The 24,632-nt window shown below is 38.4% G+C and overlaps 1 protein-coding gene across 9 annotated transcripts in view; it reads left to right on the top strand.

The window, feature by feature from the left end:
- Positions 1-24,632, top strand: part of METTL24 (methyltransferase like 24) — a 119,145-nt gene that overhangs the window by 61,786 nt on the left and 32,727 nt on the right. For all 9 annotated transcript variants that reach the window (XM_078369943.1, XM_002806728.7, XM_054254323.2 and 6 more), the window contains one exon: positions 4,835-5,063. In XM_078369943.1, coding sequence (XP_078226069.1) covers positions 4,869-5,063 — 195 coding nt within the window. In that variant the 5' untranslated portion in view covers positions 4,835-4,868. The remainder of the gene's footprint in view (positions 1-4,834; positions 5,064-24,632) is intronic.

Below are 24,632 nucleotides of genomic sequence, written 5' to 3'. Positions count from 1 at the left end.
TGTGGCTAATTTAATTAAGTTTCTTAAGAACAATATTCTGAAAATTCAGAGGAAGAAATTTTTACATATTTTACTTCAGATTTATATACAAATTATATGTAATGAGTACTTTTTTGATATAATGTTTTCTTTTTTTTAAAAGACATTTATTCGGTGTCACAATCAGACTATTACATTTAGCAATCAACAGCATGGGTGCAAAAAGAAAAAGAAAAAGAAAAAACTCTACATTAAAACCCTTTGTTGGAATGCTTTACACTTTCCACAGAACAGAAACTAAAATAACCTGTTATACAATTAGTCACAAATACAGTCCTCGAGTTTTTTGCCCATACACATGAGTATCTGACTAAATCATGTCTTCTTTGTAGCAGGTAGGCATCTGTTGTAACCTCTGGCTCTCCTCTCCTGCTAAGCTTTGTTTCCTAATTAGAATCTTCTGCCACTGCCATAGCTATTGTGCTACTGGAACCGCCACAGTGACCTTGGTTTCATGGTTTGGCAAAGTATTGGCCATCACCACCATAGGGGCCATAGTTTCTGCCTCCAAAGTTTCCTCCTTTCATGGGTCCAAACTCTGAAGACTGATTGTTGTAACTGTCAAAATCACTGTAGCTTCCACCACTTCCAAAGTTGCTTCCATCATTACCAAATCCATTATAGCCATCCCCACTGCCACCATATCTACCACCACCATGGCTGCCACCAAAGCCACCACGACCACTGAAGTTTCCTCCATGACCAAAGTTGTCATTCCCACTGAAACCACCTCCATGACCACCACCAAAGTTTCCAGAACCACTTCAGCCTCTGGCTGGATGAAGCACTCGCCAGCTCTTGCTCTGACAGGGCTTTCCTAACTTCACAGTTGTGGCCATTCACAGTATGGTCTTTCTGAATGACAGCCTTATCCACGGAGTCATGGTCGTCAAAGGTTACAAAGGCAAAGCTCCTTTTCTTGCCACTGCCTCTGTCAGTCATGATTTCAAGCACTTTAATTTTTCCATACTGTTCAAAATATTCTCTTAGGTGATGTTCTTCAGTGTCTTCTTTAATGCCACCAACGAACACTTTTTTCACAGTTAAGTGGGCACCTGGTCTTTGAGAATCTTCTCTTGAGACAGCTCTCTTTGGTTCCACAACTCTTCCATCCACTTTGTGTGGCCTTGCATTCATGGCTGCATCCACCTCCTCCACAGTTGCATACGTGATGAACCCAAAGCCCTGGAGTGCTTGGTGTTTGGATCTCTCATTACCACACAGTCTGTGAGCGTTCCCCATTGCTCAAAATGGCTCATCAGGCTCTCATCAGTTGTTTCAACCCTCCAATGAAGAGCTTCCTCAGCTGTTCCGGCTCTTTAGGAGATTCTGACTTAGACATGATCGCAGGGAGAAGAGAGATTTTAGGAATGCTTCTTCGGTGGCATCCATGGGCAGAGATATAATGTTCTCTTAGTGAAATTATCAAATTGCCCTTTTCTACTGGTGACCTGTTGTAATACTGCTTTGTTCAACTAAATTTTGACAAATTTAATTAAGTAAAAATTCCTTTTGGATAGTTGAATTCTACAATATTCTGATCTCTATAAAAACAAATCTATTGACCAGGCTTGGTGGCTCACACCTGTAATCCCAGAACTTTGGGAGGCTGAGGTGGGTGAATCACCTGAGGTCAGGAGTTGGAGACCAGCCTGGCCAACATGGTGAAACCCCATCTCTACTAAAAATACAAAAGATTAGCCAGGTGGTGGCTTACACCTGTAGTCCCACCTACTCAGGAGACTGAGACACGAGAATCTCTTGAACCCAGAAGGCAGAGATTTCAGTGAGCCAAGATCGTACCACTCCAGCCTAGGTGACAGAGTAAGACTCTGTCTCAAAAAAACAAAAACAAAAAAACTATCTACTAAAAAATGCTTTGTAGTTTTCAACTGCAACTCTTGAATTTATAATTAATGGCAGACATATAAGTTAGCTATTGGTGTGTAATCACTCTAAAACTCAGTGGCTTAAAAATTACCATTATTTACTGTTGCTTGTATGTCTTTACAGTTGTTTGTATGTCTGCGGGACAGCTGGGCCTCTGTTGATCCGGGCTGGGCTCAGCTGGGAGGCTTTCTTTACTTCAAGCTGAGATGGCTAAGGGGGGTTCTATATTTCATAGAGGACTGGTGAACTGGCTGGATTACAAACTCTTGAGAGCACATTTTTATGTGATGATAGTGTAAGAGAGAATAGAAGCACTCAAGGCCTAGGATCTGGACTGGCACACTCCCACTTCCTTCAAAAAAGCAAGGCATATGGCCAAGCCAAAAAGTCAAAGGGCAGGGAAGGACACTTTCTCATGATGAACATGGAGTAGTGTGGATGGTACAGGGTTGAAGGAGCAGAGTCACCAAGGCCGTCTGCCACACCAGATTAGATTATGGAAAACTGAGGTAGAGACGTCAATGGTCTGAGCTGTATGGATTCAATAGTAGGTAGAACATAGGGAACAGGATCTGTTAAGTGAAGAAATGGAAGTGCTTGTGAGAGGAGTGCTGAATTTTCTCCAGGCAAAAAGAGTTGAAAGAGCTATGGCTGAGGGACATCAAAGGGCTGACTTGTCCCGGGATCCAGTGGGAAAAAGAGCAGTTGGGTAAAGGGAGAGTAAGAGGCAAATAAGACTATAACCATCCCTCAGCACCCATTGAAATTGGTTGCAAGACTACTGCAAAGACCAAAATGCAGGATGTTCAAGTCCTGGATATAAAATGGTGTAGTATTTGCATATAACCTATGCACATCCTCCTGCAAAATTTAAATCATTTCTAGATTACTTATAATACCGAATACAATGTAAATGCCATGTAATAGTTATTACACTCTATTGATTTTTATTTTTACTATTTTTAAATGTTGTATTATTTTAATTTTTGTTTTTTCAAATATTTTCAATCTGCTGTTGGTTGAATTTGTGGATGAGATCTGTGGATACAGAGGGCTGACTGTACTAAGAATGTCTAGGTGGGGTGCCGTGGCTCATGCCTGTAATCCCAGCACATGGGGAGGCTGAAGAGGGTGGATCACCTGAGGTCAGGAGTTCGAGATCAACCTGGGCAACATGGTGAAACCCCGTTTCTACTAAAGATACAAAAATTAGCCAGGCGTGGTGGTGCAAGCCTGTAATCCCAGCTACTCAAGAAGCTGAGGCAAGAGAATTGCTTGAACCCTAGCAGCGGAGGTTGCAGTGAGCCGAGATCACACCATTGCATTCCAGCCTGGGCAAAGGAGCCAGACTCCATCTCAGTGGGTGGATCACCTGAGGTCAGGAGTCTGAGACACAACTGGCCAACATGGCAAAACCCCGTTTCTACTAAAAGTATAGAAATTAGCTGGGTGTAGTGGTGGACACCTGTAATCCCAGCTACTCAGGAGGCTGAGGCAGGAGAATAGCTTGAACCTGAGAGGTGGAGTTTGCAGTAAGCCAAGATGGCGCCACTGCACTCCAGCCTGGGCGACAAGAGCGAGACCCCGTTTACAAAAAAAAAAAAAGAATGTCTAAGTGGATGATCTCTAATTTAATTTTAGTTAATTAAAATAAGGTAAATAGTTATTATCCACTGAAATTGTGTATTTCTAGATTATGCAATAGTCAGTCATCCCTCCGTATGGGGTTGATGGTTGGCTCTAGGTCGCCTTCTCCGCGGCAACAATACCAAAATCCATGAACTACCAAGTCTGGCTACAGAACTCACAGATACAAAACATCAGCCCTTTGTATCAGTAGGCTCCTGCATCCCATCAATGCTGTATTTCTGATTCATGTTGGTTGAATTTGTGGGTGTGGAACCCACAGTTATGGAGGGCTATTTATTGAAGAAGCATCCACTTGCAAGTGGATCCACGCAATTCAAACCTGTGTTGTTCAATGGTCAGCTGTAGTAGAATCTATGAGAATGAAGTTTTTCTGCACTGGGTTCGGGTTTGGCCAGTGGTGTAGCTACTCTGCAGGATTTTGGTATCCTAAATCACACATAAGTACAGTATTTGGAGCAGGGAAGACATAATCACCATGAAAAAATCATTCTCAGTTAATTTCATGCTTTTCATTAAAACTGGCACTTTAATCAAAGTGATGATCCTTGCACCATTAAATAGAGAATATTTCTGAGTCAATTCAGTATTTGTAAGTTCATAATTTTTCCGCGTGATGTGCTGCCTGTTGAGTACTTACGTACAATTCATTTGTAATTTCTTCCCCTTTTGATGTGAATTTAGGTTAGGAACCCTTTTGCTTCTTGCGTTCTGGATGCAGTAGAATCACATACCTTTGCCTTTTTTCTTATCTTCACTGTTTAAAAATATTTTCCATTACTAAGAAGACAGCTGTTGTCTTTAAGTCAAACTGCATACACAGCACTGCGACCATTAGAATGGAGACAAATTACCTCATTAGTAGAACACGCCTCTCCTCAAGAGAACTAATCCTGGGACTTATATTTTTGGACATATTCTGAGAAAATCTCTTAAGACTACTGGATAGTCTTCTTTGTTTCACTGCTACTCTGATTTACATCATTTGAAAAAAAAACAATTTGATGATACGTCTACATGTTTGAGTATGTGATTCTCTGGTCTTTGTTTAGCAGGTAATTTCTCTTTTATCCAGAATCTTTGAGCAATAATGCTTTTTGTCAAATAAAGTTTATTGAACGTGTACATTAGCCATGTATTAAAACAGGAGAAGGCTTGCTATAATTAAGAACATTGGCCTTGGAGCTGTTATCTTGTCAGTCCAACACTTCGCTTCATTGCATTTTTTGTTGTTGATGTCCGTCCTCTTTCTTTCTAGGCTGGGAAGTGATGACACCCACTTTGAGCTTAGCATGGCCAACAATGGATGTGAAGTGCATCGTTTTGATCCTAGTGCCAAGTCAGCTCACATTCTGGAGAGTCAGCACCTTTGGTATCACCGCTTGTCCATCGACTGGCGGGATCCCCATCCAGCTGTTGCTGCCCAGAAACCACACAGCAACACCAGAAAACTGGGAAGCATTTTGAATGAATTTGGGCATCACAAGGTGAGATTTTTCATTTGATTTTATACTTGAATAAAGTAAACAAATCCATCAGCTTTTTAAAATGCAAACCAAGAATAGCAACATTGACATTAGATAGTTGAAGGTCCAGTTATTTTATTTTATTTTTTAATTGTCCTTTAAGTCCTGGGGTACATGTGCAGATCTTGCAGGATTGTTGCATAGGTACACACATGCCATGGTGGTTTGCTGTCTCCATCACCCCGTCACCTACATCAACCATTTCTCCCAGTTTTATCCCTCCCCAACCTCCTTTCCTCCTGCTGCTCCTTCCCTGGCCCCCCACCCCCTAACATACCCCTGTGTATAATGTTCACCTTCCTGTGTCCATGTGTTTTCATTGTTCAACACCCACTTATGAGTGAGAACATGTGGGGTTTGGTTTTCTGTTCTTGTGTCAGTTTGCTGAGAATGATGGTTTCAAGATTCATCCATATCCCTACAAAGGACATGAACACATAATTTTTTATGGCTGGATAGTATTCCATGGTGTATATGTGCCACATTTTCTTTGTCCAGTCTATCATTGATGGGCATTTGAGTTGGTTCCAGGTCTTTGCTATTGTAAACAGCGCCACAGTGAACATACATGTGCATGTGTCTTTATAATAGAATGATTTATAGGCCTTTGGGTATATACCCAGTAATGGGATTGCTGGGTCAAATGGAATCTCTGTTTTTAGGTCCTTGAGGAATCGTCACACTGTCTTCCACAATGGTTGAACTAATTTACACTCCCACCAAGTTTTAATCCCACTAATCACCTAACATTAGAGAGTCAACTCTAGACACAAAGTGTTGGCAAGAATAGCGATATTTAAATCGATTTGAAGATTTTAGTTGCTATTGAGTAATATTAATAGTCTTGGCCAAGACTAGGCAAGAAGACTAAGAAACTTACTTCTGGCATAGGCTGAAGAATACCATTTTCATTTGGCAACTGATGTACACTTTCCAGAAAGAGCAAACTACTTATGTTGAACTCAAATACAAAAAATAATTGGGGCTATGTTTAATAAGATATTGCTGTGTATCATGTACTCACTGTTGTTACATGTTTCTCACTATTTTGAACCTCTAGGCTCTATACAGAAAATACGTATAACTTTGATTAAAATTTACTTTATAAAATTGAATGGACGTTATGTATGTTGGAAATTATATATCGAAGGATGTGAAATCTCTGCAAACATTTTATTATGAGTGAACAGCAAAAAAGAAATTCAATCTTTGAACTGTGTTCTTTGAAAGCAATTTTCATTGCAGCATACCTGAGCTGACTAGGTGGATACTAGGTAATTTCTCCTGGGTGTTGGTGGCTTGTGTTTGATCTTCAGCCCTTCTTGGGTTTGGCTATTTTGGCCTGTGTTCGCAGCCAGAGATGCCATGAAATTTAGAGCAGATCACAATAGGTGTTTGTATTTGAGAAACAGTGTGCATGAGACTCAATTTTAAACTTGAGTTGGCTTCTTGATCTTCAGCAAGAGGCTTTTCCCCACATTGTTGTTCCTCCTCCTCCTCTTCCCCATCTTCCTTCTTTTCTCCTTTTCCTTTCTTCATCTTCCTCTTCCTTCTCCTTCCTCCCTCTCTTCTTCCTCCTTCTCTTTCTTCCTCTAAACAACTTTTAATTAGATAGCCCATGCTTCATCAAGAACAACTTCAAAAAATTTGCTATTCTTTTAACACACTATTAACTATTGATTTGTACCTTGCTTTGCCACCAAGAGTAACTGGTGGCATTTAATAGTCAAGAGCCTTAGTGAGGCCTATGTAGGATTTTTGGGTAAAATCTCAGAACAGAATTCTTTTTTACATGCTGTTAATGTTTGTCATATGTGTGGGAAGAAGCAGGAGCATTTTTCAGAACTTTATTTAGGATTTTGTCTTTTTCTTTTCTGTTGCTTGTTACCTTTGTAGATCTGATTTTTACTGCTGAAAATTACAGGCCTGTTTCTCTAATATGTCAACTTTAGATTATTCAAAGAGCTAAGCACTTATTCTTTGTGTTCAGTTAGGAGTCTTGCTGTTCCTCTTTTATGCTCTTTACATCCTAGCCTTCTCCAACCCCACTCTTCATAAAAAGACTGAGTAGGAAAGAGAGAAACTCAGTGCCATTTTGCTTATTTTTTTTCCTAATAATATTTTAGCAAAAGATTTGGTAGAGGTGAGGATAAAATAAGACTTTGAAAAAGTGATCTGTGGATATAATTTATTTAACCACATTTTCCTATGGGAAATGTATTTTAGATAACAAGATATGTACCTGAATTGTGTTTGTTTAGCTGCAGTGGGCAAACCCTTATGCTAAGGGTAAAGCATGAGGCCTTTTGCAATGCTGCTTCTGAGATAGTAGAAATATTTACAGTGATGTCTAAAAAGGAGAAATGCTTTAAGGGATTGCTTATGTTTCTAAGGCTACTTATTATTATTATTTTTTAATGTTTACAATGAAAGTGATCTGGCACAGAATTGCCAGGAATGCATTTGTTCCTTTTTTTTTTTTTTAATTTCTTGTTGAAGAATTTAAAAAATACTGCCATTCTTTCCTAGAGATTTCTTTTTTTTTGGTGACTGCTTTCAAACAAAAACAACACAGCTAAACCTATCAGTGATTGCTTTCCTTAGGAACATGCTTCTAGGAGCTATGCGGGGCCAGATAAATGGAAACCTTTTCTGTGGCATGCAGCAAGCATGGTCTATTTTCATTTTTCTGCACGTGTACAGACAGTGGTAAATAGGATGTGGCTGTGGCAGGGGAAGCAGATAGAAAAAAACACAGTAACAAATGTCAGCGTTTTTGCCTTGACACCTTCATTCATTTATTCTGAAAGTGCGTGTAGAAACCAAAGCCTTTAGCTGTTTTGTTTTCATTTCAGAACTTTAAAATATCTCATACTGTTTTGTAATAATTTTCCTACTTGGCTGTTAGTTTTCCTTTTCTATATATCCATACCTGGATTCCAGCCACTCAAGCAAAATATGGGCAAAAATGAAAGCAGTCTTCTGAGATAGTGACAGAAAGACGCATACGGCTTTCATACTGCTTTTAAAACTCTTTGGTAATTTTAACTTCAAACTATGAATCAAAAGCCTTTTCTAAAGCATTGGGTTAGAGCAGCTGCATCAGCAAAATCATGTGGACCAGAAGCCCAGTCTGTCAGGGAATAATATCACTTGGATCCAGCATTATGTGAAATGATTAACTGTCTACTCTTTGCAGAAGTGGTTATTGTTAACTAAGCATACAATTTTTTTTTTCAGACTGCAACTAGAAATATTGAATCTGAAGTTTCTGCTCATATTAATCATAATGTATGTTTTTTTTAAAGTCTTTGTTCATATTAATCATAATGTATGTTTTTTTTAAAGTCTTTGTTACTTTAGATTTTGTTACACTCAGTATCCTCAATGATCCAAGCTAGTTAATGAGGAATTATAACTATTATTTTTGGTCTTAACCATGCTGCTGAATAACAGAGCTGCCTGAGGGTTTCCCTATGTAAGCTCATCAGTCTAGGTTTGAAGCATGGTCCTCTTGTTGGCTTTTGGTGTTAGCAGACTCATTTAACCTCTCTGGCATTCAGTTTGATTGTCAGCTAAATGAGGACGATGATACTTTCTAAACTGTGGGTTGTTTTTGAGAAGTAGATCTGAGCACACAGTGTGAAAGTCTCCAGCAGAATGCCTGGTGTGAATTAGTCACTCAATTGTTTTCAGTAAATTCAAAGGGTTTTTATAAACAATTTTAGTAAATTTTATAGAAAACCTTTTTTTTCTTTCTTTCTTTGTTATCAGGGAAATGTACATCAGAGATTTCTCTGGAAATTGCTAACTATACCTAGTTCCAGTCAAGAGTTTTTAATGAGATCTTTGTGTGAAACTGAAAGGCAATTGGTCCTTCAGATGTTGTTGTAGAGAAAATATTGTTGCTGCCTTCAGGCGCTGAACAGCTTTGAGGGTGACTGAATAGAAAGTAAATATTGTGCTGTATAGAAATTAAATAAACTGCTCTGAGAGTGAGTTGAGATTTATTCCACACAGAACAGATAGATCTTGGGGCTGGGGCCCTCTGGTCAGATGCCCTGGGAGAGCTGGCCTCCCTGTCTGTCAGCTCAGGGAACTGTGTCTTCCTACACCTGCCCCTGTCACCACTCAGGACATGGCTCAGTGTCCACTTGGACCCTCACAGGACTACCAGTTTCTGCCTCTCTTGGCTAAGAGCTCACCATTGATTCCAGAACATCAGTTTTGTTGTGCGTCAATATGGGCTTTGAAATGAAATTACACAGCTGGGCAACATAGTGAGATCCCATCTCTACAAAATATTTTAAACATTAGCTGGGCATGGTGGCATGCTCCTGTAGTCCCAAATACTTGGGAGGCTGATGTGGGAGGAGTGATTGAGTCCAGGAGGTAAAGGCTGCAGTGAGCCATGATCACTCCACTGTACTCCAGTCTGGGTGACAGAGCCAGATCCCTCTCTCAAAAAAAAAAAAAAAAAAAGAAAAGGAAAAGAAATTAAAGATTCACTCTTGTTTTTCTTTTTACTTATCAAATTGCTAAACATAAACAAGATATTGATATTGCCCTGTATTGGAATGCTTGTTGGAAATAATACACTTTGCTGCTAGAAATGGAAAATAATATACTCTTTAAGGAAGATTTGACCATATGTATATAGTGTGTCAGTTTTATTTCTAGAAATATTTTTGGCCTTAAATTCTTTTTTATTTGATGTTAGTTCTGCCATACTAGCTCTCCTTTGACAAGTATTTATGTGAAGTAACATTCTAGATTATTTTCATTCTTTTGATATAGTTTTAGTTTATATATGGCTTATAGGAGACATGTATTCAATCTATGTCTGGATTGTGTTTTTAAACCCAACCTGATAATGTCTTTAAACAGGTGTGTTTAATTCTTTTATATTTATATTTATTGGGATTACTGGCATATGGGGAATAATTTCTACTCTTTTAAATTGGGCCTTTGGTTTTCTGCACTTTCCACCCTCTTCTTGGTAAAGCTTATATCTATTCTTCGTGCTTATCTTTAGATTTAAAAAGTATATAATTAACTATGAAATTTTAATACATGTAAAATCATTCAGTATTTCTGTATTTCTTCTAAACATACAAGGATTATAAAATGTTAATACCCATTGAACCTGGGTGCCCACATTGTTATTATCTAGAGTTTTACATATTTTTATTTTCAAAAAATTTCAAATGCCAAAGTTGCTAGAATATAATGAACCCTCACAGATTTTTCACTGGGATTCACCATTTGATAATATCTTGCCATACTTGCTTTCTCGCTCCATCCCTTGCCTACACTCATCTCTGCAACATAAAAAAAGAATTAAAAACTTAGTAGAAAGCAATGGATGAGGACTTCCATAATAAATCTGTCTATATTTGTGAGTTTAATAGGTATTGTGTTTGTTGATATATTTGGATTAATTGCTTCTTACTTTGGTATATCTCAGTCCAAGAGCTGACATCCTAATTAATGTGGAAACAGTAGAAATATCCTTATTAAAGTCAGGGAAAAATAAGGATTTTTATCATTACCATTTAAAAAGAAACTAGATTAGAGCTTTTTAAAAAACCAACAACTTAACATTTTGATACAGATTCATATGCACTTGTAAGAAATAATACAGAGACCCCAGATGCAGAACACTTCTATCACTATAAAATCATGTTTCCCTTTTATAGTCACACCTACCTTCTTCCCCTTACCTCCTTCCCTAACCTCTGGTAACCACTAATCTGTTTTCTATTTTTATAATTTTGTCATTTTTTAAGAATGTAATATTAATGGAATCATACAGTGTGTAATCACCATTGTTATTTAATATTGTTCTTAATATAATAGCTAATATAATATGAAAAGAAAAATTGTAGGAGTATAAATTAAGAAAGAGGTAAAAATTTTACGATTTACAGATATTATTATTGAAAGACATATTAGTTGAACATAATATGGTGGCATACTGGAAAACTCAAGATAATCTAATGTAAAACTATTAAGCAATAAGAAAATAAAACGAGTTGTCTGAGTACAGTATGCAAAAAATTTTAAACTACACATTTGTGAATAAAAACCAGTTAGAATATAAAAGGAAGTAAAGGTTATTTACAAAAGCAACAAAAATAAAGCTAAAAATAAACTTAATGAGACATGTGCAAGGTCTACAAGAAGAAAACTTCAGCCACTCAAGGACTTAAAGGAAGACTTGAACGAATTCAACGACATAGTACATGCTTTGATATAAACACTAACCAGCATAATGATTAGCTCTTTCTTATGTTAATCTATTGATTAAACATGATCCCAATAAAGTTGTCAATAGGATTTTTTTTTTTTTGCAGAACTAAAAGAGCTGATTCTATAGCTCATCTTGAATTAACAAGCAGAAAAAGCCAATCAAATTCTGATAAAGGAGGTTAACTAACCCTATGAGGTAATAAAGCTTCTTATATAACTATAATAACAAAAATGGTACTATTGCATGAAGAGATAAACAGATTAATGGGCACATTTTAAAAATCCATAAATAAATTCACATACCTGCAGAGCTGATATCTAATCAAGGTACTATCTCGAATCATAGAGAAAAGATGGATGTTTCAGTAAAATTATGAGTAAGCCTTTACTTAAAAAAATGTTTCTTTGAGCTTTATTTGATGTCTTTTGCCCAAAAATTTAAACCAATAAAAGTTTTTTTAAGACCATAAAAATATTAGAAAGAAAACTATGGTGATTAAAAAAAAATCCTGGAGTTAGGAAGTCACAAAGCAAAGAATAACTAACTTGATTGTCTACAAAATTTATACATGGTAAAACTACCAAAAACAAAATTAAAAGACAAATAACAAGCTGGGAAATATTGACAATTCATCTTATAAGTAGAGAGTTAATTTCACTGGTCTAGAAGGGCTTCAACACATCATTAAGAAAAAAATATACAACTTGATAGAAAATTAGATGAAGAAATAGTTGATGAAAAACAGTTCACAGAAAAGGAGACACAGATGGCTTATATGAAAAAGTATTAAAACTTGCCCATATGAAGAGAAAGACAAATAAAACTGTAGTTAGATAAAATGTTTTTATCAGATTATCAAAGATAAAAAGTCACAGGAATATAAATTGGTACAACCTTTCTGCAGGGCAGTTTGGCAATATCTATCACATTGCAAATGCAAATCCAGCAATTCTACTTCTGTGAATTTGCCCCACAGCCATATCCCATATGTGTGAACCAATATATGAATAAAGTTATTTTTTACATCATTGTTTGTAATAGAAAAGGATAGAAAACAATTTGCATAGCCCCATTTTGGAAGTAGTTAAATGGGGTATTGTATATCTTTTGGACAACTTACAAAGCCACTTAAAAAAAGGACAAAGCAAATTTTTATATACTGATGTGGAACAATTTCTGAGATATATTTTTAAGAAAACGAATTTATAATGCAAAGCAATTGCTAAACAATTTCAAAAACAAAAAACAAAGTTAGAGAACTTATACTACTTGATTTCAACACAACATAAGGGATAGTAATCAAGATAGTATGGTACTGACATGAAGATAGACATAGAGATCAATGGAAAACAGCAAGAGAATTTAGAGATGGAAACACATATATACATTATCCTTAGCAAACTAACACAGGAACAGAAAACCAAATACTGCATGTTCTCACTTTTAAGTGGGAGCTAAATGCTGAGAACACATGGACACATAGAGGGGAACAACAGAAACTGGGGCCTATCAGAGGGTGAAGGGTGGGAAGATGGAGAGGATCAGAAAAATAACAAATGGATTCTAGGAATACCTGGGTGATGAAATAGTCTGTACAACATATCTTCATGGTACAGGTTTACCTATATAACAAACCTGCACATGTACCCCTGAACTTAAAATAAAAGTTTAAAAAAATTCAATGAAGAAAAAAAATACATATATAACTAACTGATTTTTTATAGAGGTATCAACATAATTCAATGGGAAAAACCTGTAGTCTTTTCAACAAATGATGCTGGAACAACTGATTACCCATATGGGAAAATAGTAAAACCTGACCTGAACCTCACATCATCATGAAAATTATTTTGAAGTGGAACATAGACCTAAACATAAAAGCTAAAATTATAAACTTCTAGAAGAAAATAATAGGAGAAAATCTTTACAAGCTTGATGTAGGCAGAATTTTTTAGACAGTATATTTCTTAGCATAAACAGTAAAAAAATTTAAAAAATATAAATTGGACTTTAGCAAGATCAAAACTTTCTGCTCATCAAAAGACATTGTTAAGAACATAAAAACTGGGAGGAGAACATATTCACCCACAAATATATCAGAAAAGGACTTGTATCCAGAATACATAAAGAACTCTTACAACCAAAAATAAGGAGACAGACAATTTAATTAACAAAAGGGCAAAAGGTTTAAACTGGTGCTTCACCAAAGAAGACAAACAGATGGCAAAAACACACATGAAAACATGCACAGTATGATTAATTATTAGGGTAATGAAAATGAAAGCTGCAATGAGATACCACTTTATAACTACCAAAATGGCTAAAATTAAAAAGATTGATGTTACTAAGTAATAGTGAGGATATGGGGTAACTGGAAATCTCAAACATTTGTAGTTGGAATGCAATCTCTTAGGAAAAGGGGTTGGCAATTTCTTAAACACATATTTACCAATTGATCCAGCAAGCCCATTCCTAGATATTTACCCAAGATAACTGAAAACATCTACCTGCACACAGGCTTGTAGCTGAAAGTGTATAGAAGCTATATTCGTGATAACCTCAACTGGAAACAACCCAAATGTCTGAAACATGTGAATAAATAGAGAAGTTATGGTATTAATATATCTCTTAAAAGTACCATACACCACACATTCATAAGGATGAAATACCTCTGAGCAATAAAAAGGAATAAGCTTTGTGATACATACAACACAAATGAGTCTCACAGACTTTATGCTGAATGAAGGAAGCTAGATTCAGAAAGCTACCTGTTATGTGATTCTCTATATGAAGTTCTAAAATAGGCAAAATTATTCTATGGTGATAGAAATCAGATCAGATCAGTGGTTGCCTAGGACAGGTGGTGAAGGAGCAGAGTTGGAGATTTACTGAAAAGATCAGAAGGAGATTCGTTTGGGGTGATGGAAACATTTTAACATTCTATATTTTGAGTATGTTTATGGTTACATGAATATATACATTCAACAAAAGTTGTTGATTGTTATTGGTGGCTCACACCTGTAATCCCAGCACTCTGGGAGGCTGAGGAGGGTGGATCTCTTGAGGCCAGGAGTTTGAGACTAGACTGGACAACATGGCAAAACCTCATCTCTAAAAAAAATACAAAAATTAGCCAAGTGTAATGACACGCACCTGCAGTCCCAGTTACTTGGGTGGCTGAGGCAGGAGGATCAGTTGAGCCACTGCATTCCAGCCTGGACAACAGAGCAAGACCCTGTCTGAAAAAAAGTCATTGTGAATATATTTAAAATGTATGAATTTCATTGTATATAAATTATATTTCAATAAAGGCAAATTGCAGAAGAGTGTGTGTAGATTTTCACTATTCTACCATTCACATGATTGTTTTTTAAATTACATGCAAAAAATTAGTGATGTTGGGAGCTTCCAGGGAGAAGAACTAGATGACTGAGGAAGAAACTCTGTACTCTTTATATCTCTTGAATTTTGTACCTTGTGACTATTCAAAATATTAAAATATTTTCCGTGGCTTCTTATCTATTTTTCTTATTCTCTACTTTTGGAGTACTTTTCAGATGTATTTTGGAGCCTCTAAGTCTATCCTCCTTGTCTCTTCATTGCTTTTTTTCATTCACTCTGTCCTATGTTAGGAGGAATTCCTCAGTACTAGCTTCCAATTCTTTAATTCTCTTTTTAACTACATCCAGGCTATAGTTTCTGCCATTGATTGGTATTTTTACCAAAAAAGACTATATTTTTCACTTCCAAGGTTTCTAATTGGTATATTTCCTATCCATCTGTTCGTTTCTAGTTCTGTATGTTTTTATTGAAAATGTGTTTTCACTGCTTGCATGTTTGTGAAAGTTGATATTCTTATTGATTGAGCTGAGCTTCCCAAACATACTTATTTCAAACTTTTGTCAGACTTTTGAACACAATTAATCTTGGAATGAAGTAACATTCTAATTATTGCATTGATTGACTGTTTATCTTATCCTTTGGCTTCTGCCTGTATTTTGCAATTTTGGTTTACTGGTATATTTTCAGTAGAAGGTTTTTGGTTTTATTTTATTTTTCTCTTTCTTTTTGGCTTGCCCTTCTCTGTCTAGTGACTTTGCAGTAACCTTCAGGACCTGGTCTTTTAGAAGCACTTGTCTCCTACTTGTCCCAGTAGTATGTGGACTATTCACACACTGAATCATCAGAAGTCCAGCTCATTTGCTATTTACTAGGGCATGTCACTCTCCTCTCTTCTTCTTAGGCCAGCAGCTAGTTTTACGCCATAGCTTCCAGCCAGTGGTCGTTGGCAGTTTATTTCAGTCTCCTTTCTGCAGCCAAGGAGTTCCGCTCCTGCCCCTGGCTTTAAACAATGAATGGGCTCTGGCCACTCTCTCAGGGGAGCATCTTGAGTTCTTATTTCCTGTAGGAGATGCACACTCAGCACCACTGCCACCTGCTCTGTGATGGAAGCCTGCCATTTCCTGCCCGCCATCCTGCTCACTGCCCTGTGTTCTGGTCCATGGAGATGTTCATCTTGGTTTTGAGCCCTACTGTGTCCTTTTTGTTTCTTTTTTTCTCTCTCTCTCCCTTTCAGATAGTTCTCCCTATTTTTGCTTTGTGTTTGGCATGGGGAGAAGGGGTACGTGTCACCTTCATATTTTTCTTTAAACAACTTTAAATGGAATGAATTATCTGAGTAAATAATGTCCATAGACTTTTGAGTCAGCTGTCCTATGTTTGTTAATACATTTAAAACACTTAACAAATGAAAGACATTGAAATATTGCCTCCAAATCATATTCGACATCATTATTTCTTAAATTTAATGTATATATGAACCACCTTGGGAATGTGATTAACATGCAAGTAACAATTCAGGAGGTCTGGGGTAAGACCTGAGATTCTGTATTTCTAGTAAGCCCTAAGATGATGCTGATGGTGCTCGCTGGGAAAATGAACTTTGAGTAACAACGTGTGTACCACACTTGGAGAAACACAGGACTGGAGCAGAAACATACTGCCTATGCCTATGACTTCATAGTCATGTGCAGTGCTGAGACTTGAACGCAGTCCCTGCAGAGCACAAGCACCGGGTTACTTTGTGTCTTTCATGCTCAGCCTGAGACCCTGGTGTGAAGGACAGACACTGTCATAGTTTCATTGTTTTATTTCCATGAAGCCTATCGTATCTGATATCTGTACTAGCTGTTGTCCTGGAACAGATTTTTTTCTCAGGACGGAAGCTCCTTTTGTTCCCTGCTGGTCTGCCATACCAGGTTAAAGCCCAGGCATACCTGAGTCTTAGATAATGATTTACCCTCGAGCTGGAGCCCTCCTTCTGAGATGTGTGTTCCTAAGTGGGCTGTGTGGCTCACAGGCAGAGATCCCTTATTGTACGGATTCTCATTCCAAGTCCCAGCAATCACTCTGGAACTATACAGGATACATGTTGGCCTAACTTTTTCTTCAGCACCTTCCTAAATAAAACATACAAAGAATGAAAGTTGGAATACCTTATCTTTGAACACAATCTACCCTGGAATTAAGAAGAGCAGCCTTGAGCATCCAGAGACCTTAGCTCCTGATATTTCAGAATGCTTGGGCAGGAATCCTTACAGAAAACCAGATATGCTGTGGTAAAGGTGGGAGTCCAGGTGATTCTTTCAGGTCCCAGGGCAATTTCTATCTAAATTTGTCTAAATTCCTTTTTCAAAAAGAGGTATATATCTTTCTGTACATTTGAAGACAATTTCATCTTGCAGAATTGTGATTTAATCAGGAAGGTGCTATGTTTCTGTGAAATAAGCCAGTGGCAATTTAGCATTAATGAGTCATTCATGGAGCTGAATTGCAATTTGAAATGCAGAGACATCCTTTGGTCTCCATCAATCTGCAGTGGACCCTAAGGACAAGCCATCTTGGGAAGTGAGTCAGGAACTTCTGAACTCAACATTTAGGAAATGAGTTTTTTGTTTTTTTGCCAAAATTCATCCATAAAGGTGAAATTTGCAGTGTAGCAAAAATGTCTTGGCTCTTCTGCATATTTTTCAAACCATTCAGTATTTAACTAACATGGAGCTGCAATAGAGTAGAATGTCCATCTAGTGACAGAACTAACTACTAACTACATCTGGCTTTAGCTGTGGTATTAGGGTTCTCCAGAGAGACAGAATTAACGGAATATATAAAGGGAAGTTTATTAAGTATTAACTCACATGATCACATGGTCCCACAATAGGCCATCCATAGGCTGAGGAGCCAGGAGAGCCAGTCTGAGTTCCAAAACTGAAGAACTTGGAGTCCGGTGTTCAAGAGCAGGAAGCATCCGGGTAGTCCAGTCTCTCTTTTTCATGTTTTTCTTCCTGATTAGATTCTACCTATGCTGGCAGCTGATTGTGCCCACCCAGATTAAGGGTGGGTCTGCTTTTCCCAGCCCACTAACTTAAATGTTAATTTCCTTTGGCAGCACCCTCACGGACACACCCAAGATCAATCCAATCAAGTTGACACTCTATTAACCATCAGAGCTGTGGTTGGTGTTGTCTTTGGAGGTAGAAGCCATGACTGGCAAGGTTGTAAGCACACAGTGTTCTGGAATCTGGGGACCACTCCCTGCTGTAGGACTCTGTGGTGCTTAGACTCTCAGAATGGGGGATGCTGGACAACAAACCAAACAATATAAATAATATACCACAAACAAAGAATTCAACCATAAAAGGAGCTTGATTAAAATGTCACCCAGGCAGGACCAACCCCAGAGATTGTGATGTAGTAGTTCTGGGATGGAGCCCAGGAGCCTACATTTTTAACCTTCACCCACCTCTAATCCAGGTGATGTGAAGATCACCCTCCCAGGAACCTCTGTGTGTGGAAAGGACTTAAGTGGCTCAGCCTTCCCTTTGCGAATCCTCCACCCTCTTTTTTGCATAAAGCCCTTAAAACAAGAAGTGGGTCAGAAGCCTGGCTGTCAGCTTTGGCAGCATCCCCTCTGTCTCCCCACCAAGTTGCTGAGTCCCCCATTCCCTAGTTTCCCTTATTGCAAGGTGCATTATATGAACCCTTGCCACTGAAGAATGTTGTGGAAGCAAATGAGCACGTGTTAGTGAGAGGAAGGAGCAAGGAATTTTCATGAGACCAGATTTGTGATTTTATGGAGAATGATGACTGACTATGCCTTCTTTGAGATTTTTCAAAGGGCCCAGTATTATTACAATAGAGGAAGATTTCACATATGGAAGAAATTGGCCCTCAGGGAGCTGGCATTTTTCTTTGTTGCTGTGGACAAGGAGTGGGCATGCTTATCTGAGAATCTTGCCATTTTCACGTTTGGGGAATGAGAACCAAGTGCCTCTTGAGGGAGTGGAGGGCCATAGGCCCATGTAGTTCACTGAGTTTCCCTTTGTGTGACTTACTTTCCTAAAGGAGATGATGGGTCTGTAGAGGAATGTTATGTTCAGTCAGCACAACTCAGATTTGCAAGGTCATGCCACTCTGCAATTCCTTTGTGAGTGTTAAAGAAACAGTTATCACCTTTTGACAGTAAGAGCATTGAGAACCTGCTATCACATTGAATTCTCTGAGGGAATGTGTATTCTTAAGCAAATCCTTCCAGGTCACACCCATGCTGGCCATTTCTGCCTTGGGAGCTCAGCGGTACCAGTTTTCATAGGTGCCCAAGCATAATAGACCCACCCATGAAACAGGCTCCGGGTGCTTGGGAAAAGGCGGTCATAGTTTCATTCAGAGGTAAAACCTGATTTATTTTCCAGGCAGTGAAAATATTAGGAAAGAAAGGTTTCATTTCCCCCCTTTTAGTTAAAAATATAAGGGCCTTTTAAAAAACACAAATTTCCTAGCATGGATTGGCATTCAACAGTTTTGCAATTAAAATGATAATGAAACATTTCTTACAAGAACTTCTCTTTAAAATCAGCATGATGGGTTCACAGCACACTATTAGAAGGAATTATGTAAAGCAGCCTCTCTGTTCCCAGTTTTATTTTAAGATTTAATTTATTCCAGATTCTGCAGGAAAAAAACACCCATGTGACAAGCCTGCTAACAGATGTCAATTTAGTTTTATAGCACATGCCTGCACTTCAGAGTCAGAAAATGGAGATTATGCTTTTTGCCTGCTGTTTATTACGTGCTGCAGCTTCATAACACTATGCCCCAGAGGCCAGCTGATTAATAACCTGTGGGCCGACAACGTATCCTTGCTTCTATCAGTCTTCTGCAGTGTTAAGTGTAAGCTCTCTTTCACATTACCCTTTTGGATTAAGAGAGGTGCTGGAAAGAGCAAAGGTGACAGAAAATGGATGTTTCTTTGTTTTAATGTCATCTAGCTCAGGAGATGGATTATACTGTAGTATAAATAGCAGAAGCAAAACCTAAAATGCAATAAAAAAAGATTTAAAAAATAAAAATTATTAACTTGACAGTACCAGATTTATACTAAAATTTTTTGTGGTGTTGGTGGGTAAAACAAAGTAACTCTATGATAAATATTATGTCACATTCAACCATAATAAGAAACCTTCACTTCTGCATATTCACAGGGATCATTTCCCTACGTTCCCATGGTCTAGTAATTATCAGTTTATATGTATATTGCCTTTCCATTTATATCCCCATCCATCTTTCTCTCCATCAGTCTGTTTATCCATTCATCCATCCAATATATATTTCTTAAGCATCTTCTATATGCAAGGTCCTCTGCTTAAATAATAAATATGGAAGGATAAGGAAGTCTCTTTTTAATTTTTAAAAATGTTTCATGGAGGTAAAAATACACTTACCATAAAATTTCTCAACGGAACCATTTTTAAGTGTACAGTTCAGTAGTATTAAGTACATTCACATTGCTGTGCATTCAATCTCCAGAACCCTTTCATCTTGCAAAACAGAAATACTGTACCCATTAAACAATAACTCCCCTGGCCCCACTCCTACCTGGTAACCTCTAATCTACTTCCTGTCTCTATGAATTTACCTATTCTAGGTACCTCATATAAGTGGAATCACACATTATTTTGTCCTTTTGTGTCTAGCTTATTTCACTTAGCATAATGTTTTCAAGGTTCATCTGGGTTGCAGCATGTGCCAGAATTCCCTTCCTTTTTAAGGCTAAATAATGTTCCATTGTAATTAGGTTAGTGCAAAAGTAATTGTGCTTTTTGCCATATGCATAGACAGCATTTCGCTTATCCATTCATCTGTCAATAAACACTGGAGTTGCTTGACCTCTTGACTATTGTGATTAATGCTACTATGACTGTGGGTGTGCAAATGTCTCTTCAAGGCTGTGCTTTCAGTTCTTTTGGGTATATTCCCAGAAGTGGAATTGTGATCACATGGTGATTCTATTTTTAAGTTTTTGAGGAACCACCATAACTGTTTTCCATAGCAGGTACATAATTTTACATTCCCATAAAATCTTGTAAGATGTAGCTGAGGCCGGGCGCGGTGCCTCAAGCCTGTAATCCCAGCACTTTGGGAGGCCGAGGCGGGTGGATCATAAGGTCAACAGATCGAGACCATCCTGGTCAACATGGTGAAACCCTGTCTCTACTAAAGATACAAAAAATTAGCTGGGCATGGTGGCGCGTGCCTGTAATCCCAGCTATTCAGGAGGCTGAGGCAGGAGAATTGCCTGAACCCAGGAGGCGGAGGTTGCGGTGAGCAGAGATCATGCCATTGCACTCCAGCCTGGGTAACAAGAATGACTCCATCTCAAAAAAAAAAAAAGATGTAGCTGAAAAGACAGAAGTATGATGAGTGCTATGAAGAAAAAGTACAGCATGCTATGGGAATGCCTAATAGAGAAAGCTGGTCTAAGCTTCATTGATTCCTGTATTTCTGATGCCTAGTCCACCTAGGCATCAGAGGGTTGGTAAGTGTTGGGTGGGTGGGCGAATGAGCTGTCCAGATCCTTGATCATTAGGCCTCTTTCCCTTGTTTCCTTCTTGCTATTCAACTGCCCTCCTTTCTATAGAATGGCTCTGAGGAGAAGTGAAAGGGTTTGTTAGCTTCTTCTTGGTTGCCTCTGTTGATCTCTGGCAAGATTATGCAAAAAATTTTTCTAGTAATTTTTTTTCTCATTCTGCATATGATCTAATATTCCTAGATGTAGAGAGAGTTCTACCAGATATGTTCCTGCCTTCTCCTTGGGGAGAAAAAGGGAAGCTGCCTGTGGATGTAAGATGAAAATGTAGTGGGTATAAAATAAAATTGTAGTGATGTTAGAAAGCGGTGGGGTATTCAGGGAGAAAAATGTTCTTTCTATTCTTAGAGCATTGCTTCTATTTTCTAACGAATTTTGTTCTGTAAAGAAAGCAAAAAGGTCTTTTGCTCAGTTTCTCATTTGACTTAAATCAGTAGCATTTTGCTCAATTATATGCTATTCATAGCTAGTTTAAATGGAAATTTCATTCTTGAGCTTTTTCAAGAGAATTCCAGATATTTAAAATATATAGACATTATATTTGAAGACTTAAACTTCTTGTTTATGGTGTTATGAAAAGAATCTGTTTATCAGATCCCCAAACTAATGAAAGACATAATTATTATTCTGCCCAGTTTTTTATTTTTCTAGCAATTGAGGCAAAGAAAGGCTGGCCACAAAAATATCTGTCACAGCTCTTTCTTTCGAAATTCATATTGGTTTTGAGGTTTGCCATGGTGTTATTATACTGATCAGCTAGAGGGATCAGTTGTTGGTCTGAAATGAGTCCTGAGGGTTTCTTATAATTGCTCTGGTCTTGGTATTGACACAGGAGAGCAATGTTAATGACATTTTCAAGATGCTGGCTTTGGGTCAGGTAGCAGGCATGGGGCCGTGGTGCCCAGTGGGAGTTGCTGGCTCTCAACCCAAGACCTGAATACTAACTTTACAACCTGTTTGTTGTGTGAATAGCAAGGTGAATTAAGTTCTCTGAGCCACATTCTATTTTTTTCCATGAAATGGGGTAATAATACCTTTCATGCAAGACTGTTGAGGGGATTAAAGACAAAAAGGACTATAAAGAAACTAGCACAGTGCCTGGCTGGTTGCTCCCCAGATTGGCACTATTTATTAAATAGTTATTGGGTTGGATTTATTTGAATTGTTTAAGGCCAATATTCAATTACTGGAGATGGAGTATTATGGTATGGATGATTTGGTGTATTTTATTGCTCTTTTACTTTTTTAGTGTTGGGGGAACTTACTGCAGAAAACGTTAAAGAGCATCAATCTTTTGGGTTGGATTCTGAAAGTACTTAGAACAGCAGCAGTGTGCTTCTGATGTCCAGACATCCCTTTAGTGCCCTTGGGACTCATCTTTCTCCATTGACAGCCATTGATGTAACTGATGTATGTTTCAAATCATCTGTCTCCTTCCTGGCATTGGTAGACATCTTGTAATTTAGTGATCTCTCCCCTGTGCGTCTCCTCGGTGTAAGTATTTAAAGTCACACAGGCTTATTGAGGATATTTTCATGAAATAATATAGGTGGTGAATATTCACATCTTTGAATTTTTTTTTTTTTTTTTTTGAGATGGAGTCTCACTTTGTCACCCAGGCTGGAGTGCAGTGACGTGATCTCAGCTCACTGCAACCTCTGCCTCCCAGGTTCAAGTGATTCTCCTGCCTCAGCCTCCTGGGTAGCTGGGATTACAGGCACACACCACCACACCTAGCTAATTTTTGTATTTTTAGTAGGGATGGGATTTCACCATGTTGGTCAGGCTGGTCTCGAACTCTTGACCTCTTGATCCACCCTCCTCGGCCTCCCAAAGTACTGGGATTACAGACGTGAGCCATCATGCCTGATCTGAAATATTTTATGTAGTGAAAGTTCAGTATTTTCCATTACATTTGCCTTATGTCATTGTATTTCCCTTAAGATTGAACTCTGTCTTTCTGATGCCTTCCATTATGTAATTTTCACTCCTTTTGGGGACACATCAAATATAGTGCCAAGTGTTGGCTGAACTAAGTGCTCAGGAATATGCTGGATAACTAAATTCTCTGACTACATGGAAGTGGTGTTGCTACCCACCTTGTCTTTGTTGTTCCCCTCCTGGTTCACACTCCTACCCAGTGTGTTAAATGTAATCACCCCATTTGATGTGCGAGGTCTCAATTCAATTTCCCAACCTCTTTATCTTCCACTACCTTCCTGTGGCTATCCCGTGCTCTAACCTAGATGGTTTTACTTCCAAGTTGCCTAAACTTTCTCATCCTATGTAGCTTTAATCATAATTCCTGTTATCTTTAATACTTTCTCTGTATCTGAACAAGTAAAAAAAAAAAGTCACCCATCTTTCAAGTCCTATCCCAAATGCTGTCTCTTCCACAGAACCTTTCTCTAAATCATTTATTTTAATATTTTTAATGACATAAGTGGTGTATGTTCACTGTAGAAAATTTATATAATAGAGAACTCCAAAGATAAAAGGATGACAATTAAAGTCACCTGTAATTTTGCCACTGAGATAACTACTATTAATATAGATAATCTCGGGCCAGGCGTGGTGGCTCATGTCTGTAATCCTAACACTTAGGAAAGCTGAGATGGGCAGATCACAGACCAGTTTGGGCAACATAGTGAAATCCTAGCTACTTGGGAAGCAAGAGGATCACTTGAACCCTGGAGCTTGATGGTGCAGTAAGCCTAAATAGCACCACTGCTTTCTAGGCTGTGTGACAGAACAAGACCATGTAAGAGAAAGAAAGAAAGAGAGAAAGGGAGGGGGGAAGGAAAGGAAGGAAGGGAGGAAGGAAGGGAAGGGAAGGGAAGGGGAGGGGGAGGGGAAGGGGGAAGGGGGAGGGGAGGGGGAGGGGGAGGGGGAGGGGGAGGAAGGGAAGAAAGGGAAGGAAGGGAAGGAAGGGAAGGGAAGGGAAGGGAAAGAGAGAAATCTCTCCTTGCACACTTTTCCCCTGCTGCATTCTAGGCTGGGTAACAGAATAAGACATTGTCTCACAAAGAAAGAGAAAGAGAGAGAGAGAGAGAGAGAGAGAGAGAGAAATCTCTCCTCGAAAATTAGGCTTTTTTTTTTTTGAGTTGGAGTCTAGCTCCGTTGCCAGGCTGGAGTGCAGTGGTATGATCTTGGCTCACTGCAACCTCTGCCTCCTGGGTTCAAGTGATTTTCCTGCCTCAGCCTCCCAGGTAGCTGGGATTATAGGTACCTGCCACCATGCCTGGCTAATTTTTGTATTTTTAGTACAGATGGGGTTTCACTGTGTTGGCCAGGCTGATATTGAACTCCTGACCTCGTAATCCACCCACCTTGGCCTCCCAAATTGCCAGGA

Source organism: Callithrix jacchus, chromosome 4 (genome assembly GCF_049354715.1).
Source record: "Callithrix jacchus isolate 240 chromosome 4, calJac240_pri, whole genome shotgun sequence".
NCBI classification, from domain to species: Eukaryota; Metazoa; Chordata; class Mammalia; order Primates; family Cebidae; genus Callithrix; species Callithrix jacchus.
The sequence above is the reverse complement of the archived record's forward strand: the minus strand, read 5'-3'. Positions and strand labels throughout refer to the sequence as shown.